At 43.8% G+C, this 22,869-nt stretch overlaps 3 protein-coding genes across 5 annotated transcripts; 2 read left to right on the top strand and 1 right to left on the bottom strand.

The window, feature by feature from the left end:
- Positions 1-61: 61 nt before the first annotated feature.
- On the top strand, positions 62-4,457 carry si:dkey-97a13.12 (vexin). The gene is made up of 5 exons (XM_037280365.1): positions 62-603; positions 1,026-1,057; positions 3,283-3,450; positions 3,644-3,750; positions 3,821-4,457. Exons 1-5 carry the CDS (start codon positions 534-536, stop codon positions 4,047-4,049), a joined length of 606 nt encoding a protein of 201 aa, XP_037136260.1. The 5' UTR covers positions 62-533; the 3' UTR covers positions 4,050-4,457.
- Positions 4,458-6,228: 1,771 nt separating this feature from the next.
- Positions 6,229-14,139, bottom strand: mybl1 (v-myb avian myeloblastosis viral oncogene homolog-like 1). Of its 3 annotated transcripts, none has more exons than XM_037280232.1 (16): positions 13,735-14,139; positions 12,524-12,623; positions 12,367-12,438; positions 12,141-12,233; positions 11,607-11,827; positions 11,066-11,282; positions 10,933-10,995; positions 10,538-10,636; positions 9,996-10,223; positions 9,631-9,942; positions 9,415-9,554; positions 9,232-9,346; positions 9,040-9,159; positions 8,856-8,960; positions 8,594-8,782; positions 6,229-7,539 (listed from the first exon to the last, which is right to left on the bottom strand). In XM_037280232.1, the coding sequence occupies exons 1-16, from the start codon at positions 13,758-13,760 to the stop codon at positions 7,411-7,413; spliced, it is 2,229 nt and encodes a 742-aa protein (XP_037136127.1). In that variant the 5' UTR covers positions 13,761-14,139; the 3' UTR covers positions 6,229-7,410. The 3 variants fall into 3 exon arrangements, with proteins under 3 accessions (XP_037136127.1, XP_037136128.1, XP_037136129.1); XM_037280233.1 differs by having other exon boundaries at positions 9,631-9,924; positions 13,735-14,138; XM_037280234.1 differs by lacking the exon at positions 10,538-10,636 and having other exon boundaries at positions 13,735-14,138.
- A 1,195-nt stretch (positions 14,140-15,334) lies between these two features.
- On the top strand, positions 15,335-22,633 carry sgk3 (serum/glucocorticoid regulated kinase family member 3). The gene is made up of 17 exons (XM_037280290.1): positions 15,335-15,561; positions 16,749-16,904; positions 16,967-17,050; positions 17,122-17,194; positions 17,285-17,360; positions 17,525-17,606; positions 17,777-17,826; positions 17,909-17,966; positions 18,057-18,140; positions 18,207-18,338; positions 20,187-20,299; positions 20,384-20,420; positions 20,764-20,850; positions 21,102-21,197; positions 21,265-21,420; positions 21,677-21,766; positions 21,935-22,633. Exons 2-17 carry the CDS (start codon positions 16,827-16,829, stop codon positions 22,103-22,105), a joined length of 1,467 nt encoding a protein of 488 aa, XP_037136185.1. The 5' UTR covers positions 15,335-15,561; positions 16,749-16,826; the 3' UTR covers positions 22,106-22,633.
- Positions 22,634-22,869: the final 236 nt, after the last annotated feature.

Below are 22,869 nucleotides of genomic sequence, written 5' to 3'. Positions count from 1 at the left end.
CCTAAATAAATTTTAGAAATTTTTAATGTCACTGCGCTTTAGTTGAATTCTCTCCACTAAATCCTTTTCATTCTTGAAATTGGCGCAACCGGCACTTCTAAGAATTACTCATCAATCAGATCACTCGCCTAAGCTGCTTAACAGTGACTTTTCCTTACGTAAACCTTTTGGCTCTAAGCTTAGTTCAGGGGACTACGAGTCACTAATTTTGAAACAAGGACCCCGATTTCACACCAATTAACAGAAAAACAATAATTCCCTTAAAATAATTTACATTTGTATGACAGTTAAATGTTACTTAAAACATGGCCTGCCCTGCAAACACCTTCCACTCTCTCCATTCAGGGAGTAGTTTTAGTTTTACCAACAAATGGTAAAGCACCTTTTAACTAAATAGATGTTACTTAAAATATCTTCCTGCACCGCTGCCAGCGGCTGCCTCCACCGCTCAGTGAGTGGTTGCGGTGGATTAGTGGGGCGGCGTTTATTTTTATTTGTGCAGGGCAACACGCCACGCAGTGCCAGTTGGGAAGATGCAGCGCATTTATATGCATAGCCACCACGAGCACCTGGAGGTGTTCACCACGGTGCTTGCGCCGCAAGGTCAGTAACCACCCGACGATACCCAGGGAGGGGGGCACATGCAGCTACGCGTGCCTCCGGTTGACCACCACTGATTTAGTTAGGATAGAAGGGGAGATTGTGTGTAGAGTTAGGAAAACAATGATAGACTAAAGGATAGCAGTGATGAAGGATACAAGGACAGATACCAGGAAGCTTGGAAGGAATGGAGGTAACAAAGTTACACGAGTTGCATTAAAAGTGTTGGAAGAAAGGATACAAGGATAGATGAAGGGTGAGAAAGGACGGAAGGAAACAAGATGCGACTGGAGGAAAGGAGGAAGCTAAAGGAGGGGATGGGTGGTCTTACGCTTATTTTTTTGTTATTTTTATTTCGAGCATTTGCAAATTAAAAGCATGTTAAAGTCTTGCATTTCTAACAAATGTCGCCCTCCACCCGACAGGCCGACATTCATACGGAGGCAATGACGTCAAGGCGAGTTTTTTATTTTATTTTATATATGTTCATAATAGTCAATTTTGAAGTAATTTTTTTTATTTGAGTCGAAGGCAAAAATTTAATTTACAAGTACTGGACGTTGATTAGGAAACTTGTGTATTTAAAACGATCACCTGAAGTGTATACCGTAGAAAATACAATATATAACTGTATGGTGTATATATTATACTGCCCCCTGGTGGCCTACGCGTGCACATCACACACCCGATGCCTATTGAATTCAAGTACTGTATGAAATATGTTGTTCTTGCCATTCTATTTGCTGATGTTGGACGCCAGTGAGCCGATTGCACGCAGGCGAGATATTTAAGAGGTGCTAAGAAGCCCCAAATTTAGGCGTTCTATTTCACCAGCGCGCACCTTAATCCCATTGACACGTAATCCAATTTGTTCACCACTTGGTTCGGATGCGCACTTTCACTCAGCAGGCTGAAAATCAAGTAGATCATTAGCAATTTGATCACAAGAGGAAAAACTTGGAAATACAGTATCTCACAAAAGTGAGTACACCCCTCTCATTTCTGCAATGTTTTGATTATATCTTGTCATGGGACAACACTGAAGAAATGACACTTTGAGACAATGTTAAGTAATCACTGTAGAGCTTGGATAGCAAAGTAAATTTATTGTGACTTCAAAGTAACTCAAAATACAACAATGAATGTGTAAAATGCTGGCAACAAAAGTGAGTACACCCCAACTGAAAATGTCAAAATTGGACCCAAATGTCAATATTTTGTGTGGCCACCATTATTTTCCAGCACCGCCGTAACCCTTTCGGCATGGAGTTCACCAGAGCTTCACAGGTCGCCGCTGGAATCTTCTTCCACTCATCCATGATGACATCACGGAGCTGGTGGATGTTGGAGACCTTGCGCTCCTCCACCTTCCGTTTGAGGATGCCCCACAGATGTTCAATAGGGTTTGGGTCTGGGGAAATGCTTGGCCAGTCCATCACCTTCACCCTCAGCTTCTTTAGGAAGGCAGTGGTCGTCTTGGAGGTGTGTTTGGGGTCGTTATCGTGTTGGATACTGCTCCGCGGCCCAGTTTACGGAGGGAGGGGATCATGCTCTGCTTCAGTATTCCACAGAACATGTTGGCATTCATTGTTCCTTCAATGAACTGTAGCTCCCCAGTGCCAGCAGCACTCATACAGGCCCAGACCATAACACTCCCACCACACCACACACGCTGGACACCGTCTGCATGGCTGTCGTCCCAGGAAAAAACCTCTTCTAAAAAAGATGCACAAGGAAGCTCGCAAAAGGTTTGCTGAAGACAAGCAGACTAAGGAGATGGGTTACTGGAACCATGTCCTGTGGTCTGATGAGACCAAGAGAAACATATTTGGTTCAGATGGTGTCCAGCGTGTGTGGCGGCAACCAGGAGAAGAGTACAAAGACAAGTGTGTCTTGCCTACAGTCAGGCATGGTGGTGGGAGCGTCATGGTCTGCATGAGTGCTGCTAGCACTGGGGAGCTACAGTTCATTGAGGGAACAATGAACGCCAACATGTATTGTGGAATACTGAAGCAAAGCATGATCCCCTCCCTCCGTAAACTGGGCCGCGGAGCAGTATTCCAACACGATAACAACCCCAAACACACCTCCAAGACGACCACTGCCTTCCTAAAGAAGCTAAGGGTGAAGATGATGGACTGGCCAAGCATGTCCCCGGACCCAAACCCTATTGAACATCTGTGGGGCATCCTCAAACGGAAGGTGGAGGAGCGCAAAGTCTCCAACATCCACCCGCTCCGTGATGTCATCATGGATGAGTGGAAGAGGATTCCAGCGGCGACCTGTGAAGCTCTGGTGAACTCCATGCCTAAAAGGGTTACGGCGGTGCTGGAAAATAATGGTGGCCACACAAAATATTGACATTTGGGTCCAATTTTGACATTTTCAGTTGGGGTGTACTCACTTTTGTTGCCAGCATTTTACACATTCATTGTTGTATTTTGAGTTACTTTGATGTAACAATACATTTACTTTGCTATCCAATCTCTAGTGACTACTTAACATTGTTTCAAAGTGTCATTTCTTCAGTGTTGTCCCATTACAATATATAATTAAAACATTGCAGACATGAGAGGGGTGTACTCACTTTTGTGAGATACTGTATTATATATACAGTACTGTATATCCAATGGAATACAGTATGTTCTATCCAAACAATGTGATTCTCCTTGTGTCCACTAGATGGTGGTGGTGCACAGCTACAGCCCCCACTGGCCTGACGAGCTGGAGCTGGCCGCTGGTGACGTCATCGTGGTTTTGTCCCAGGACTGCTCTGGTCGCTGGTTCGGGCGCCTGCAGAACGGCCAGCAGGGATATTTCCCTGGATCTTGTGTCCTGGAGCTCGGAAAGGTCGCTTGTGACATCAATCTTTTTTTTTTGTGACCTTGTCAATGGTGTTTCACAAAGTGTGTTTGCATGAAACTCGCGGCATTTATGAAGATCAGTGTATTTCACGTTAAAATTAAATACAATGATATTAATTTTAATTTTTTACATTAGAATTAATATTTTGTTAGAATGTTGAAATTTCCCTGTTTTTCAGGAAAACTTGGCAACCAAAACTCCAATGAGGAGGAGGAGAAGCTCATCCCAGCGAGCCGCCTCATTCTCGGAAGGTGACAGCCGACGCCTACGGCGCAACAGTGCCAGGTAGGACACACTATCCTATCATGCAATTCATCCACCCTAATTCACTACTATCCTTTCATCTGTCGGCCAGCGGTCCCGTTCTGCAGGCACTCAGAAGTGCGAGCCGCTCAGGAGGGGAAGCGGACACCGGCGAGGCCCCCACCCTTCTGCGGAGGCCCCCGCCCCCATCGGCCCCACGCAGCCCCCATGGCACCCCTCAGATGCAGCGCTCCCCCGGCCTGCTGCACAGAATGCTGTCGAAGTATCGCAGGAAGAGCGAATGTCAGGGAGCCACCAACGGGGCCTTTGAGGGGGACTAAACAAAGACCACCTCACATTTATAAGCAGTTTCCCATTGATATGTTTATATGCTGTTTTTCCTCAATAACCAAAAAAGTCTTTTTTTGCATGCAGCCATGTTAAGATAAGAAATTAAAGGGGGCAGAAACGAAAGTACTCAGTACCATAAATTCCAAGGTCTGTTGGTGGGAATGCAATGGATGTTTTGGATACCGGGACTAAAGGTATCCTGAAATATGGGAACAGAAAGAGAACGTTTGCAAAAGTACCCAGAACCTGGTTTTGGTCAAGGGACCACCATTACAACCAAGAAGCAAATCAGGGACCACTGCTTTGGTGGAATATTATTTTATTTTGCACTGAAGGAGGATAGACCTAAACACGGTATTTATTTGCATCTGTATGTCTATTTTGGAATCCCATCTACATTTGACATAATTTGGATGGGAATATGATTCACAAAATTAGCTGGAAAATAAAACAAGTCTAAATAATCCATTATTTTCCATCCAATTTTGCGGACTACCTGCAATACCCCCAGGGACCACTGGAGGGCAGCGGACAACAGGTTGATAATCCCTGTTCTAGAATACCCGAGGAAAATACCACAAACAATAATGCTAACGAACTCAAAACTAAAGTATGCAACATTTCAAAACAAAAGTTCCACAAATCCTAACCAGTTACTCGACAGTTCAAAACAGAATTTAAGTTCAGTCAAATGGCCACAATAATTGACCAGATATGAAAGGGACACAGCAAACGTGATAATGTCCTCCATTCCGTCTGTGTTGAATGCAGGTACAGGCTCCTCTGGTTTTTTAAATGGCCTATTTCCTCTTAGAATTGAGAAAACGTGACCCTCTTTCCACTTAGATTCGTAAAAACAACAACTCTACCTGTCCAAACAACGCATGTCTGCCCATTTTCGGCTTCAATTATGTCCACGGGCAACTTTTGATGATGTAGCTACTTCTTGGGCCAAAAGTCAAAACTGGAAAATAATTGCTACCGCCCTCTACTGGCTTGGAAGGCATAGTAAAACACTTCGTTGTACTTTTCAAGACAAACGTTGTCATTTTTTACGTGATGATCGCCATGGTAACTCATTATGACGCACTGGTACTAAGGGAGTGGAGGAGGTCACATGACGATGACACAAACCGTGACCTATATATTTAATTGAGGTGAGGGGGTGGCTTCACAAGTACACACATATGCATACAAATTATCATTTGGACTCTCCCGCCAAAAGTGTGTTGAGATGGAGGGAGGGACGATTGGTGGCGAGTGGGGGAGCGAGATGCCTGCCAGATGACTGCTCCGTCAGCCTGATAATGGGCTGCCATCTGGTGTCTAGCGCTCACAAAGGCAAAGTGTGTGTGTGTGCGCGGACTGATAGGCAGGTGGGTGTGTTGAAGTGCACACACACGCACACACACACACCAGAATGACCACTTTTTTTAAGAGACATTTAAAGATGCCATTTTATGTTCTTGAACTGTAAGGCAAAAAAAGTAAAGTAGGAAAATATTTAAAAGAAAACTGCAGGTAGGACAGCAACTGCGCCGCATCTTTACCGGGGTCGCCTCTTGTACAGTGCATTTCTGAAGAGGACATGGCGTGCAATTATGTGCGTGTGTAGCATAAGGCCAGTGGCTCCATTCTCCCTCCATTTGGTGGCCAATTGAGTGAATGTGTAAGACAAAAGAGGCCCACGAGGGGCATTAAGTCACGGCTGAGTGGGCCTCTTCAGGCCTGGCAGCTGACCCCTGTAAAGGGGAGGGGCCTGTTGTTCTGGCCGAGGGGGCTCGTGCCCCAGCGCGGACCCCCGCACCCACTCCCCTGTCCCTGAGGTCATGTAACAACCCAAGTGGATGAATTGTTTTGTTTCAATCAGTTGAAATCAAAATATTAGCCTGAAAGTCTGCAAGCTTCATGCTAACAGTTGATGGGCAACATAAGGCTAGCAAAACTAGCATTCATGTCATTAGCACTACATTTACTTTTAAACTTTATTGGAGAATATAGCATTTTGCTAAACATTAAAAGTTGTCATGATTTATCTTTCAGTACTTTTCAAAGTAGTTTTAATGCATACATATTTTATTTGGAAATATCTTTTAATGAGGTAACAATACTTGAAGTCATTACATGGCACTACATTCCACTTGCTACAATAAAACCCCAAATACTATATTTAAATATAAATTGCATTTATTTGTCCCAAATGCAGAGCAGGGTAGAAATGGGCAGCTTTCATACCTCAGCTAAAAATAATTGTTACAAAGTACAGCCAGCGTTACACACAAATACAGTAGTATTGCTTCTATTGCCTTTTTTTTACCATTTATATGCACTCCATTGCTCTAACTCAAATTTTCAGCAAAACACAATGTATATACATAGACTCTCTTAATCTTTCCACTTGAGCTCCCTGACAAGATTCCCTTCTTATTCTCACTTGTAATACAGGATAATCCAGATTAGATGACAATAAAATCGTGTAGTTTTGCTTTAAAGCCGAAATGGGTGGTTTTGCTGTGTAGTATCGGGACACTTTTGAGTATTGAGTATGGGTATCAATGAATCCATTTTTTAGGATGTTTTAAAAAATACTTTGTACATCCAATTATCATTTCAACCAAACAGCATTTCACGTCAGCATTGAATTAGGAAAGATTCAAAATAACACACAAAAAACTACACGTTCACAAACAAAACTAAATAATTTCAGTTTAAAAAAAAAAGTGCAATTTGTCTATGATTAGAGGTCAGAATATGTTTATGAACACCTAAGTAAAAAAACGCAGCTAAATAATGATTGGCCAGGTGCTGCTAGCAAGTCATAGTTATCCTACAGGTTGATTGTGATGATAAAAATTATTTCCATAGTCGCTCTTTAAAAAACGCAAAATAAATAAATTAGTAAATAAATAACAGCCGCAGCCTGCTTCGAGCAAACGCTGTCCGTATGCCAAACGTTTTTCCTTTTAGTTGAACTACTCACTCTGTGGTTGTCTGATTTATATTAATATCTAAGCCATAATAATAATAATAAAAATAAATACAAACACAACCTCAACATCAAAGTACCCTTCCCGTTACAATGAAATACATTCAACTCGGCTGTGGACCAGGGGACGTTTGTTAGAAACTAAAAACAATCACAAATGCTATCCACATTGCCCTCAAACCATAAAAAAATTCTCCGCCAAAAAAAATAAAGAAAATTATGCAGTTGCAACATCCCGCCTTGATGCCTTATCTTCTCTTACAGAAGCAAATTTGCAGGCTCTCTGTTGAAAGGCGGTTAGTGTCCTCACATTTATTGCGCTGGATTCCTTCATTGTGTGTGTGTGTGGGGGGTCGATGGTGTCCTTATAGTACAAGAGCCCTGGGTGTGGGGCCGCTGGCCGACGGGTACTGGTTCAGGTACTGGCGGGCCTGCTCCGTCAAGGTCAGCTGGTCCTGTGTCTTGCCATAGACCACCGCTTCCCACTCGCTCACCTGGGGAACGAGTTCGGACGACATATTTTCAGGGATGAGAACGACAAATGAAAAAAAACCACTGAAAAGTAGCCAGGGGCTGCAGGGGGCCACAGGCCCCTATTGGGGGCCACAGGACCCCATTGGGGGCCGCAGGGGGCCAGGGGCAACGCCCCAGAGGGGGCTCAGGGGGCAAAGCTCCCTGGAAACTCCTGGATTTTGGCAGTATAGCAACCCCAAAACCATTAATTTCATCACTCAATTTCAACAGTTTTGTTAAAAAAATATTCCTGCTATCTATCTATCTATCTATCTATCTATCTATCTATCTATCTATCTATCTATCTATCTATCTATCTATCTATCTATCTATCTATCTTTGAAGATTTATTCTTTCACGATATCATGACAATAGCCTAACATTAGCTTACATGTAACATCATGTTACCCACATGCTTGTAAAAGTAAAAACGTACCTTTGTGTTTTTTTGTTTTGATGTGCTCCTTAATGTTCGAAGCGCCGCGACCTCCATAGCTTATCACATCTTGACAAAGAATGCACAAAACCTACCCCGGGACATCTAATTTACGGATATGTTCCTTCAGGCAGGTGGTTACGGACTGTGTTCCGAGTTGTAAGATGACGCTGCTCTCGAACCATGCCTATCTGAAGCAGTTCCTGATCCCGTTCGACTTGTCTATTTCCCTGGCACGATCCTCGTCTTTTTTCTCTAAAACTTTCGCCATGCTGGCTAAAACGTTTGCTGATTAGGCAAATGAGTAGGCAAATGATGTGACGAAAGTAGCGCCAAAATGCTGCCGAGAATAAGGCGGCTGTTGTCGCAATACTGCTGCTAGCCGCTCCCCCCCATATAAAAAAAAATTCTCAACGGATCTACACGATTCACGAAAATGATACTCCTGATGGAAAAAAACACAGAAATCCGCGGATCCGCGGAAGATTCTCATCCCTGTATTTTACTCAACGGCAGAGAGGCTGAGAATTTTGAGTACTGTATGAGGCCCGATGTTTTTTTAAATCATCAAAAACCGTCCGACTTCCCCACATGAGCACCTGTTTGGCCCCCCTGTGGGGTTTCTTCTCGATGAAGCGACGAAGGTGCTGGGCCACTGGCGAAGGTGTCTCCTTCAGCTCTGTCATAGGGTTTCCGCATTCGTCCTCCTCCCCCGCCTCCTCCTGCAGCTGCTGTTCGGGGGTTGAGGAGCTCAGGGAGGAGCCGGACAAGAGACTCTCATCCGGAACCTGGAGCACACCAATAAATTCCAAAACTTTATAAAGTGCGCATAAAAGCAGAATGGATGAGCTTAGGACGGACTTGTGCATCATTGAGCCGATCTTGGAACAGCTGGCGACTCAGGCAGTCTTTCCCCCAGGGGTCCAGCACCAGGGCCTTGCGGACTTTTCGAGCTGGAGCGTCTACCTGCAATGACGACACACATGAGGACAGAATTCCGCAGATGTAGCGTGTGTGTGTGTCTCCTCCGAGTGCTGGTGTGTACATTTTCTTTCCACTCTCGGTAGTCGGATTGCAAGATGGCTGCCCTGTTAAAGATGTCAGCCCCGGTCTCCTGCTTCAGAACCTCACGAATGTCTTCTTCCAGAAACGCTAACGGCTGCGGCTGAGAAAAAAACGCCTTCAATTAGTTCTGAAAAACTTTTATTTGTTTATTTTTTATGTTTGTGACTCTCACTTCCAGCTTTAGCGGGCCGTGCATTTTCTCTTGCGCTGCCAAAGCGTTCTTGAAGGGCGTCGGCGTCCTCGGTGTTGGAATCATAACTGTTTTACGAAACTTGGGTGTCCTGGAACTAAAATAAATGAATATATATGTATATTAGGGTTGCCATAGCTAGTTTTTGACATGCAGGTCACTTACCCTTCGTTCTCCTTCTGGTGCTTGGGTGTGGATTCTTTGTGAATAGGCGTGCTGAGGAGACACTTTTGGTCACAGACGGGCGTGGAGGTGAGCGCCGGGTTCTCCAAGTTGAGATGCTCTGCCCCTGATATGTTACAGAACTACCAAAAGACAAGACGCCTCAATTTGGTAGCTCAACTTTATGAGTTAAAAGGAAATTGGACTGATGTGGTTTACCCGCGTCGGCGTGAATGGCAGCAACTTGGTGAGCGTCCTCTTGGGTGAATTGGAAACGTTTTCCAGAAAAGAGGAGGAGGTTCTGTCGCAAAAAGGGGATGGCTCGCCTCGCTCTCTCCTCCTCCTCCTGGCCGCCGACGCCTTGGAAGAGGCGGCAGTGGTCGGGCAGAAGACGGTCGAAGCGTCAGCGCTTCTCTCTTGAAGTAGCGTGGCGAAGGCGGCTTGCTCGTGCCGCGGCGCCGCCGCCGTCTCGGAGGGGTCAAAATTGGTCACGTCGCTCCACGCCGCCGGGTCCTGCGTGGCAAGACACATCTGCAGTTCGTCTTTAACACATTCAATATTTTTCAATTAATTTTCTTTCTTACCGAGTCGATGAGCTCCATGGTCTCGGCAAAGTCGCGTATGGTCTGCAGGGTGGACAGCACCGCGCTGGCCTCCACAGCCAACAACTTGCCGGGGGAGGCGGGCAGCTGGCAGGGGTCCCCTCGCAGGTTCTCCAGCTGCGACCAGGACGCCCCGTCAGCCTGCGCCTCCAGGCTGCCGCTTGCTGTATCTGGAGTGCTATCCGACCAGGCCGAATACTGCTCCAAGGTCTGGGAAGATGGAAGCCATGTGGAAAATGAGTGAATGAGATACAAAGAGGAGTCGGATGGGTCCTAAATGGGTGCGAGGGGGGGGGGGGGGGGTGCTACCAAGTGCAGCTTCAAGCCAGTCGGGATGAGGAGCCAGATGGGAAGCTAGCTACTAGAGAAACACTAGAGCCAAAAAACATGTGTGCCACCTTGATTTTACATACACTGCAAAAATGTAGATTGGAGGAAATTCACTTTTTTTTTTTTTGCAGTGTATGCATGTCACGCACACACACATGCAAGCTATGCTACGTTGCTAACAATGTTGCGCTTACACATGGACCTCTGCGACGGACTTCGCTCTCGGCTGACATAAGCAGCAGCTCGAGCTCCTTAATTCTTTGCTCTCTGTCAGGATCATCCGGGCAGGGCGGCTGAAACGGAGGGGCGGCGGGAGGGAAGAGTCGGACGGGACGAGAGGGAAACGAAAGAGGTTAAGAAGAACGACAAGACGACAAGACAAAAACAGATAGACAAGTACACATTTGGACACAGGAGACATACGTCTGGTAGGATGTTCAAAGGTTGGTTTGTTTTCTGTAGCGTTAGCAAAAAATGAACACAGGAAAGTCCAGCGATTAAAGAACACATTAAAGCAGACATACAGTACAGTGAGGGACTTTTAACCTTATTATGACACCTTGAAACCGTTTTAAATGGTCAAACTCACCTGTGTGAAAACTAAAGTGTCCATCAGGTGGCGCCCTTGAGGATCAAAGTCATATCCCGCCATCTACAAAAGCAGAAAAACAAACAGCAGTTGATAAACGCCACAAGTGAGCGCAATTTGATTGAACGTGGACCTGGTTGGGTGCTGTCACTGGGGGCAGGGGGCTTAGATCGCATCGCTGCGGCTCGGCCGCTGTTGTCGTCAGAGGACGCGCCGAGTGATGGCGCCTCTTGGCAGCGCCGCCGTGCGGGGACGTGCCCGTCTTAGCTCCAGCGTCCTGCAGGTAGCCCTCGTGTTCCACTTTTCGCCTCATGGTGGAGTTCCAGTGGTTCTTGATGGAGTTGTCCGTCCTGTTCAAAACATGTGACGAGCAGCAAGGCTTTTGGTGCTTTGAAATGGGAAAAAAATCCACACACTCAAGCAGCTTTTAAAACTTGGAAATGTTCAGATTTTCAGTAATTGAATGTTCCCTTTAGGACCCCTGCGTCTTTGCCTTCAAGTTTTGTGTTGATTCAATGTACGATGATTTTTTTTTTTTTCTGAGCTGGAAAAACAAACTGTCGTGTAAGCTAGCAGTGTGTGCATGTCCTTAGCCTACATAGATTCGATGAGTGTGCCCTTGTATCAGTAAATGTGTTGAAAACTTTTGAGTTTTTGACTTTCTGGATATTTACCGTCCGGGAAGAAGCTTCGAGATCTCAGCCCAGCGGTTGCCCAGCCGCCTGTGGGCCTCGTAGATGATGCGGTCCTCCTCCTGGGTCCACGACGACTTCTTCACCTCGGGGTTGAGGTGGTTGTGCCAGCGCTCGCGGCACTGCTTGCCGATGCGGCCCTGGAGGTGCTTGGCGATTACCGACCAGCGCTTGGGGCCGTACTTGTGCACCAGGTCAATCACCTGCGCAAAGGTTCAGGAAAAAAGAAAAAACGATTTACTGATTCATTCAAGGAGGTTGTTGTTCACCTCATAGCGGTGGCTAGCACCCCCTCCCTTCAGGGAAACGGCTGGAAAGCAGCCACTTGTGAGGTGTTTTTATTAGCCATGATGTAGTGGAGTGTTTGGATCAGGCGCCACAGGCCGGAGCCAAGAACGTTTTTTTTTTATTTTGGCGGGAAGTGGAATAAATGGCGCAGGCCGGCTCTGCCTTCTGTCTCCCCTATCGCTTACTGGTAACGTGCGTGCCCCACGGAACACTCCCGGATCCACTTACCTTCTGATCCTCCTCTTTTGTCCACGGGCCTTTCACCAGCTCCGGGTTGAGCACCTTCTGCCAGCGGTGCTGACATTGGCCATCTGTCCTCCCCTGACAAGTGAGCAAGACCTCATTACGTACGTGGAAAAAAATATATAAACCGTCCGGGAAAGAAACTATCACGCTATGACGCTAATTTGCTAATGACTGTAGGTAGCATGTCCTAACGACACGACAAACTTACAGGAAAATAGCTGGCTATTAATTTCCATGTGTCTGTGCCATGTTGCTCCACCAGCTTTTTCAGTTTTTCATCCTTGGGGAAAAGCAAAAAAAAAAATCTGTTCAAGTTCTTGTTAGATGAAAGCGTTCAACTTGAGACTAAAGTGCAGGGCTCGGACCTCGTCGCGGGACCACTTGACTTTGCACAAAACCTTCTTGTCTTTGATCCGCTCTTTAGTGTCAGGATCTGTGCAGTGCGACTCTTCGTCCTCATCGTGGCTACGAGGAAATAAATTGACATTCATTTTACAGAATGGAAAAAAAAAATCTCATTCTTTTTGCATATTTTCATGTATTTTCCCACCCAATATTTTTGTCTGTCATGCCTCGTGTATTTTTACCTATGAATTTTCTTGCCTAAAGTTTGTGTATTTTCCATCTTATTTGTAATTTATTTTCCCTCCATTAATTTTGGAGGGAAAACATCATTCCCTCCAAAGCTCTTCATCATTGTGGAAACTCAAGTGAGTCACATGGATTTTGGCAGAAGGTGCTCCTGTCAACACCATAAGCAAGAACAGGGAGGGGGGAAAAACGGTGGGTGAAGCGGGGGGTTCCCGAGCCATCAACGGGTTCTTTCACCTCCAGAGTACGTTGGGGTGTGTTGAATCCCTGCTCAATTTGTGTTGAAATATTGACGTCATACGGATTAAAGGTTGTAAATTAATTTGACTGAGAATTCAAATATGGATGTACACGCTTCGCAGTCAAATTGTTATTTGTTTGATTCATGTTTCTATCTTTTCATATGCCATATGTGTATGTTAAGGTTATACACGGTGTTACCCTGATCTAAAGGGAGCCATGGGAGTCGTTTTGCAAGTCTAGCTGAAATGAGTGAGCGAGCATTGCAAAACCAGAGCACACCCCCATCATGCATAAATGCAAACATTGGTGCTCACTTCAGTGGTAAATGAGAATCACTGTCCTATGTAATATTACATGCTATGGAGCTTAAGCATTATTTGCTTTAATCCAGTGCAGTAGATTTATTCATAACAGTTCAGTTGTGTTTGACTTTGAAGTACAATACACTCGCTATTTTGCATTCGGTCTTTTAGTTTGTTTACATTTGGTATATTTTACACTTCTACGATCAATACATTTTAAATTAATAATTATCAAAGTCCATTATAGTTTTTATTTTATGTTATTGTGTTTATCACAACAATGTTATCGAGGCTTAAAATATAAAAAAAATCCTGCTAAGATGTTATGCATACGTCCTTATATAGACTAACAACCAAAACGGGCCAAAACGTCACTTGAGTGACGTACGTAAGAAAGTGACGCAAGCCTCAAGTAACGACGTCAGACAGCGGCGACCCACCTGCGTCCCGACCTCACGTTGTCCATGACAGCCGCGGGGTTGCGTGGACCTCTTCTGCGCGTTCTTATTCCTCAGTTCATTCAAATGCAACAAGATTGGACGTTCATCCATATAAGTGTCCGTGGGTGCTCGCTTCCGGATCTAGTTAGCATTATCACGCTAGCCATCTTGCCAATTGAGTCGTCGTCGTTATTACTTTCTCTCTGCTAAAAGCCATCGGCAACATCTCTCTGAATAACAGCGCAACTATGTCCACGCCGCTTCTCGTGTGATCGGACTCACGACGTAAAATATGAGCTAAAACGGCAAAAACACGCGACAATTTTACTTTCGATCTTCACTGTGCGTACGTTCCCGGCTTAATTCATGCGGTGATGTGATGTTTTGTCCATCCCGCCGATTCTATTGCCCAGCCCCCTGCTCGGGCGGTCTAGCCTGCGATTGGCCAAAAACGAGGAGAAACTCGCGTCAGATTGATCAGGAGCGGAGCTAAGCTTCTGTTTGATTGGCGGAAAGCATTTGGGGAGGATTCACGCGATTGGTGGAAATTTAGAGGAAGCGGACAAGCGCTACTGTTACTAGTGCGGTAGAATGGCTCTTTCATGCGGGCACCAGTGACCCAAAACATGGCTGTGGGGCGGCGTTGAGGGGCCCTTCCAAGGGGTCTACACAAGCACATAATTAATTTTTCTGATGACAAATCCAATGTGGTGTTTACCCCATATTCTCACTGTTGTATCAACAAGTTATATTCAATACTGGAACAAATTATTCTGTGAGAAAGAAAATATTTTGAAAAACATGTGAGAACAGTAAGAGGCTGAAAACTGATTGGACAGAGATTCAGCAAAATCAAGAGAAACGCTACAAAATGGAGAATATATTGTTTTGACTAAATACAGTACAGAACAAAAATGTGAATTCAGCTTGCATTTTCTGTTGCGTTCTGTAAGTTCTTTGCTGCCACCTTGCGGACAAAATAGACCATAATACTGTAGTTGCATTTTATATATTTTTAACGTATTCTTTTTGTGTATTTTCCATTCAATAATTGTGCTGTTTGCCAGACATTACAGATATTAATACTTTTGCCCGGTTAAATTTCTAACGAATATTTTTAATATTTTATCCTGACATGTTTGCATTTATTAACTTTAACTTTTACAGTATACCAGTTACTCCATATGAATAAATTCAAGTGGTGTTTTCGCGTTTTTTACTCAATCCAATTTAATTTTATGTTCTAATATAGCAGGGTGTAGTATCTTAGCCTGTGGGTGGCTCTATTCTACACATTTTTTCCGACTCGACTGCATTTTTGAGTCATCATCCTTGTAAAGTGTGTCAAACGAAGTATATAAAAACGGAAATTGTCCGAAAAACGTAAACACCTCGATCGTTTGTGGGAGATAAAAAGGTGCGTGCACGGGTTTTTACAAGATGCAAGGTGTATAGAGCACATAAAACAAATTTGGGATATCAGTTACAAAAAAGGGGTGAACCTCCTTGTCCCTCTGTACCTGTCCATTCGCAACTTTACACGTTTGTTGTTTTATTTTGAAAGTGCCAACCGGAAAGAAATACGTGCATTCAAGGTGGACCACACACGCCTGTTGCCTTCAGGTCCCGTGACGAATTTACATTGTAAGTTTACCCGACCAGGAAAGACTGATGTTTCCTGCTTTTCTAAGCTGCATCGCACAGGTAGCAACAGAACATCACCACCCGGAACATTTCGGACGGGTTTTGGGGGGGCGAAGGGTCCAAACACCAAAAATATTGGCTTGACCGCGGTTTTGGAGGAGCGCCGCCTGGAAACAGCGAAAGGTACGAGCGCGACTTAAACGTCACCTTGCATCGCTAACGTCGTGCTGGCTAGCCGTGGGGCTAATTTGTTCTTTACGTAGCGGTCTTCTTACGTATTCGTCTGCGCCTACGTATGTTTACGTTGACGATGCCATTACGTAACACCGACTTTCCACATTGCGCTTTGGTTTTATTTTACTACTATATAGGCGGAAGTTCATCTAGCGCCAATTTGCTTAAACAAGTTAAATATTTTCTTTTCTATAACAACTTCCTCATTGTGCAGTGGTTATAAAATATTCTACATCAAATTCCACCCCAAAAATACTTGGCTCTCAAAGTAAAAAAACAACAACATAAATGTTTGAAAGCAAAGCATTCTTACAGATTCAATGAGAGTGTGTAAAAGGGAAATGCATTATTTTGTGTTAGCCCCAATGTTTTTGTCTAGTTTTTATTGAGTATTTAAAATGTGACTATTGAGTAAAGTTAGATTTTGTAATGTAATTACTGCCTAGACCTCACACTCAAATTTTGTTTAATGTATGAAACATGCAGAAAAAAGTTTGCCCTCTTTGGAAGGAAGCGTTCTATTTTGGATTCCTCATTGTATCCCTGGCATATCTATGCTTGTCAGCACACGTTGCTTTTCGTGGCAGTTTGCAAAACAGGTACCATTAACAGGTTCATTCCACTTTGGTTCTTTATAGAACCAATAAGTCCCATTCCGTATGTAAGAGTAGGCGTGTTGGTGGAAATTGTACATATTGCATATGAGGCCTTAGTGTTACGTTGGATGCATCCTAAAGAGGCCTACAACCACCCCCCACTCCCTGGACGTGAGCAGACTCTCACATCCTGTCAGGATGCGTTTGCTGCCAGATCAATAGAGAAACGTTTGTTTTTTCCTCCTCCGTGCATGGCAGGCACACAAATGCACGGCCAAAGTGACGAGGCTCGCGGCCGGACAGGGACAAAGGGACTTCGAAAGAAACGAGCCTGACCTCACCGTGAAGCAAACAATGGACGCGCTCACATGTGGACACAAAGAGCTTTGTCCCAAGACGTGACATAACGCACGGCCACTTTCATACTGTACTCTTGCTTGGGCAGTTGTTGCTCGTCCTTTTTAAGAGGAGCCCCTCCAACCCGTTTGTACATTTCACAGTAACTTCATAAAACAGATTTTCCTCTGTCCCCTCACCAAGATGCATCGTTGACTCCCCGTCCCTGCGAGCAGGAACCGTCGGGGCGCCACCTCGCGACCTTTCCTCACCCTCCGCAAGATGGAGGAACAATCGGGCCTGCCTAACGTCAGCATACCTTGTCACAACGAGCAGAGGGACAAGAAAAAGCGCTACACGGTAAGTCAAGAGCCCCCAGGATGAGTTCACCCTTCACAAACGTCACTTTTCCACCTCCCCAGGTTTATAAAGTGATCGTTAACGTGGGGCAGCAGGAGTGGTTTGTCTTCAGGCGATACGCTGAGTTCGATAAACTCTACAACACGGTCAGTGGCCGCCATTTTATGAGGCGGCGGCGGGTCAGCGACGATCACATCGGCCTTCTTTGTCATTACAGTTAAAAAAACAGTTCCCATCGCTGAATTTGAAGATTCCCGCCAAGAGGATCTTCGGCGATAACTTTGAACCCGGTGAGTGTGGGTCGCCGCTTTTCTATGCTTACGAATAAAATAATTATTTTAAAATGTAATTTAAATATTTTTTATTTATTTTTTAACTAGAATTCATCAAGCAGAGACGAGCCGGCCTGCACGAGTTTATCAAAGGCATCGTATCCATTCCGGAGCTTTGCAACAAGTAAGGGCAACTTACTGGGGATATAAAAGGTCTACACACCCTTGTTAAAATGTTTTTGCGGTGTGTATGAAAAATAAAAAAAACAGGCTGAGCAGCACTGTATTTGTATAGAGTAGTTAAAATAAATATTTATAAATATTCTGTCGCCCTTTTAAAATCTGCAGCCCAGATGTGAGGAGTTTCCTGCTCATGGACAAAAAGCAAAACTTGCAGAGCTCCGACGCCTCCGAAGATGAAGATGACAAAGTAAGCTGAGCTCTTACAAAATGTTCAGATTTGGTTTCACAGATGCTAGTCAACAATGATCATGTGGTCATGATGCTAGTATTTTATCTAAGAAGTCAAAAAAAAAATACCTGTATAGATTTTCACTCTGCAACTTCACGTGCTAATATTTTATCTCTACTTTTTGACAGAACAACTCATCTTCCAGAAACATTAACCTGGGACCGTCTGGAAACCCACAGTAGGTTTCAAAATATGAGCCATCTCACACATACACAAGGAACTTATCGTATAATTGACACACAGTATTTTTTTTTTTTTAGCGCCAAACCCACAGACTTTGACTTTTTAAAAGTGGTCGGAAAGGGGAGTTTTGGAAAGGTATGCTAATTTAATAACGGGAAGCGCCGTTAGCTAGCACTGTTTGATTATAACAGTAGAATAACAATCTCCTCTATTATTTTTTTTTAGGTGTTTCTGGCCAAGAGGAAGCTGGACGCTAAGTATTATGCCATAAAGGTCCTACAGAAAAAGGTCATCCTCAACAGAAAAGAGGTGAGTCTGCAAGAAAAGTAGATCCATATTTTTCCAGGCGCGCAAGCTAATCTTTGACTTCCTCAGCAAAAACACATCATGGCCGAGCGCAACGTGCTGCTCAAGAATGTGAAACATCCCTTCCTGGTGGGCCTCCACTACTCCTTTCAGACCGCAGACAAGTTGTATTTTGTCTTGGATTTCGTCAACGGAGGGGAAGTGAGTAGTGAGTCACAAGTTTAAAAAAAAAAAAAAAAACAGCTGATGATAGAAAAAGGAAAACACACAAAGCGCTGTCAGAGGATTTTGACCGTGAAAGGCGAATTGTAGCTATCGGAATTTAAGCGGAGGCTTCCTAAAATTGGAATACGTTTTAGAAATTAAATTACAATTTCAAAACTGTAATTACAATTTTTTAATTTTTTTATTAAATTTAACAAATTAAAAGAGAATTAAAATGGAACTGTTCACCAAAAGAAATCCTGCGCTTTTGCACCTACAAATAAAAATAAAATAAATTTACTTTATGAACCAAAATTTTCATTTTGCACAATGTCAGCAGCAGAGGTCACCAACCTTTCTTAAACCGAGAGCTACTTCCTGGGTACTGATTAAGGCAAAGGGCTACCAGTTTGACACACACTTCTGAAATAGCCAATTTGCTCAATTTGGCTTTCACTATGTGTTATTATTGTCATTTCCAGTTCACATGTAAGTATGATTTTAACAAGAATAGCAAAAATACAGTCAAACCTTGGTTTTTGACCACAATCCTGAAGGCGGTTCGAGAAGCGAATCGGTCGAATTCCAAATCTATTTTTCACATTACAAATAATAAAAAAAAATTATCCGTTTCAAGACAAAAACCCCCGCCTTTTTTAAGCATTATTTCATTTGCGCATATTTGTCCGATCGCGCAACTGCAGCGCACCGCCGAACGCGCAACCGTAGCGCACCGCGCGACTGCACCGCGCTGGTCGCATTATTGTGACAGAGCCGTCGCTGAAATTTAGAAAATAACTTTAAAGTCCTGATGTACTTTCCAAAATTTATGTGGACCTAAGTGCGCAGGGAGCTTAATTTTGTCCGATTGCGCAACTGCGGCGCACCGCCGAACGCGCAACCGTAGCGATCGCCAACCGCGCAACTGCACCGCGCTGGTCGCATTATTGTGACAGATCCGTCGCTAAAATTTAGAAAATATTTTGAAAGTCCTGATGTACTTTCCAAAATTTAAGTGGACCTCAGTGCGCAGGGAGCTTAATTTGGTCCGATCGCGCAACCGCAGCGCGCCGGGCGCTCACTGTCGCATTTCTTTAAGAGCGTCTTTGTGTTTTAGGATGGCTTTACTGCTCCCACTTGCTTTCTTTGGAGGCATGATTAGGGGTTAATACAATCCTCAAAGTAACGAAAATACAATAACAACGGAGTCAGTCGGCATCCGGGCCGCGCGGTCGGGTTTTCTCGGGTCCTCCCGGCTCCTCTCGCGAGGTTCGACCTCCGAATTTTGTTCGACAACCGAAGCAAAAAAAATCTTGAATTTTTTGTTCGAATTCCGATTTGTTCGAGAACCGGGACGTTCAAAAACCGATGTTTGACTGTAAAATAAATAGATGCAGCTCACTGACAAGTGCTGCTATTTGAGCTAATTTTAGAACAGTCCTGCGGGCGACTCATGCGGTCCTCACGGGTGACCTGGTGCCCGCGGGCACCGTGTTGGTGACCAGAGGCGTAGCCAGGAATTTTTCCAGTAGGGGCGCACGCCCACAGGAAAAAAAATCGAACATCACCCACGCCGTTCGCTGATCGCTAAAACAACATCCGGGTCGGGGAGGCAAACGGTGAATGGATAACATCGCGCACATAGAATAGCGCAAGCACATTCGCGCAAGACCGAAAGAAAAAAACGGCATGAAAATGAAGAATCGAAAAAGCTCGATTTTTTTCAACCGGGGCGCAGGGAGTCCTAACCGGGGCGCCGCCCCGGCTCGGCTACGCCTCTGTTGGTGACCCCTGGTCAACAGATTCAATTTTGAATGCTGACTAATGACTCGCTGTTGCCGTCAGCTTTTCTTCCACCTTCAAAAGGAGCGCACCTTTGTAGAACCCCGGGCCAGGTTTTACATTGCCGAAATGGCCAGCGCACTCGGCTACCTGCACTCGCTCAACATCGTTTACAGGTACGTGCCGTCACAAACAACACAACGCGACTTTTTCATTGCATATAAACGCAATAAGCTAAACTTTTTATTCATTCCTTTCAGAGACCTGAAGCCTGAAAATATCCTGCTTGACCACGAAGTGAGTAAAAAGAACAATAAAGACAAAAATTGTTAAATGCGGGGCAAGAAAACTGCAATAACTTGAAACTGGCCTGCTTTGAAATGTTGTGGGGCTACTTTGCTACATCCGGCCAGAACAGGACTGTCAAGTTATTCTGGACAGTACAAATTGAGGAAAACATCATTGTAGTTTCACTTGGTCAGTTTCAGGTTTTTCCAGTGACCGATCTTTTTTTTTTCTTTTTTTTTTCCCAGCTGGAACAGAATGTATACGTGATTAGATTAGCTGGTCCTAATGAAAACACAATAGCCTCACTCATTCGCCTGCTGTATAATAAAATACTTGTCGTTCTATGTTAAAGGGTCACATCATTTTGACGGACTTTGGCTTGTGCAAGGAAGGCATTTCCCAGACGGACACCACCAGCACTTTTTGTGGCACACCCGAGGTACGCCTTCACTTAGTGGAACTTCCAATTCGATCCACTTTTGAGTCAGAACCAAACCTGTTTAGTAAAATTGTAAATTTCACAGAATTATTTAAATTTAAACACTCTATTTTTTAAATTTTAATTAAAAAAAATAAAAGAAAATGTAATGATACACATTTTTTAATCAAAATATAGAGGTTCCGTTTATATGAATTGTATCTGGAAGCGCTTAAACTTTCCAAGTCCCGGTTTATTTTTCCGCCCACCAGTACTTGGCTCCAGAGGTGCTGAGGAAGCTGCCGTATGACAACACAGTGGACTGGTGGTGTCTGGGTTCCGTGCTCTATGAGATGCTATTTGGCTTGGTAAGACTTCTTTTCAATCCACAAAATGACGACGTATTTCGAAGCTAATCGGCGTCATTTTCTCCAGCCGCCATTTTACAGCAGAGACACGCACGAGATGTACGACAACATTCTGAACAAGCCGCTGGTAATACGCAGCAGCGCGTCTAACGCGGCCTGGTCGCTGCTGCTAGGCCTTCTGGAGAAAGACGGAGCGCTCAGGCTGGGAGCCAGGGACGACTTTGTGAGTGGGCAATTTTTTTTTTTACATGGTGTTTTAGCGTCATCTAGTGGAATAGTTGCTACCCACAGTCTTGGCAATGTTCCCCCTTTTTATTCACCGTTGTGTAACAAGTGTCCAAATATCCAATTCAGAATTCTAAACAAATTTAATTAGACCAACATTAAATGTACACATATTTAATTTATAATTAATTAAATGGATGGAAAATTTAGTAAGTGAAGATATTTTACTTTTATTTTCTTATTTTTACATACAGAATGAGATCAAAACACACACCTTCTTCTCCCCCATCAACTGGAATGACCTTGAACAGAAGAAGATCCCGCCCCCCTTTACGCCCAATGTGGTAATTATTTTTAATTTTATTTGTATTAATGTCATATTTAGGCTAGGCAAAATTTGATATGCCAAATGTCAAATGCAGTATTTATTATACATTGCCTGATTAAAAAAAAAATAACGGTCAATGTATTTTTGTTTTCTCTCTTTTCTTGGTCTGTTTGTTTTTAACTAGAACTCTTTTTCTGACATCTCGAATTTTGACCCCGAGTTCACCGAGGAGATGGTGCCCAACTCTGTGTGTTGGACCCAGGATCACTCCATTGTCAACGCCAGCGTGATGGAGGCTGACGACGCCTTTGTGGGCTTCTCGTACGCCCCGCCCTCTGACGACTCATTCCTATAATATATTCCCAACGGCCCACCTTAGTAACTTCTTAAAGGGAAGAAAATGTCGCTTATTCTATAAAGCCAAAGGAAGCAGATGGAACAGCACTTAAGAGATTTTATTGGGAACAAACTATGATGGAAATAAATTATTTTCCCATTAGTATTTATATAAATATATATAACATATTCTATTTTAAGAAATAAGGGCATTTATTCAGTGTTGATGTCACTTCAAAAATTGTGCCTTAACTTTGTCTTGTCAAAAAAGAAAAATGTCACTGGAACCTAAAGGACAAAAATTGGACAGCAAAATATGTTTGTCACTAATTCACTACTAATGTAGACTTATGTTATTTCCATGTAGTTGCTGTGTAACAAACGCCATGTTTCGTATTCCTGAACTCTAGACTCTATGCTGTAGAATTACTTGAGACCACAAGAAAGCAGATTTTGCGTATCACATTTATTTAAATGTTATTGTTTTGTTTTATTTCAAAAATGTCAATAGGTTTATGCTCCTGTACATTAATAAAAAAAAAATCTTAAAGTCTCTGTCTTGTCTGTCTGGAGGTTTGAAAAAAAAAAAAAAAAAAAAATCCTAACAATTTGCTATGAATTTATTTATTCATCAATTACATTCACTTTTCTCCGTCCGGTTTTGATGACGATGAATAACTGAATGGAAAATGCAGACGAACGAAACTTCAGACTTTAACAGAAGTAATTACTACTAATTGAAGCACGTTTAGTCAGTGTTGGGCTTTAGATAAGAAAAAACGT

Source organism: Syngnathus acus, chromosome 20 (assembly GCF_901709675.1).
Source record: "Syngnathus acus chromosome 20, fSynAcu1.2, whole genome shotgun sequence".
NCBI lineage: Eukaryota > Metazoa > Chordata > Actinopteri > Syngnathiformes > Syngnathidae > Syngnathus > Syngnathus acus.
The sequence above is the reverse complement of the archived record's forward strand: the minus strand, read 5'-3'. Positions and strand labels throughout refer to the sequence as shown.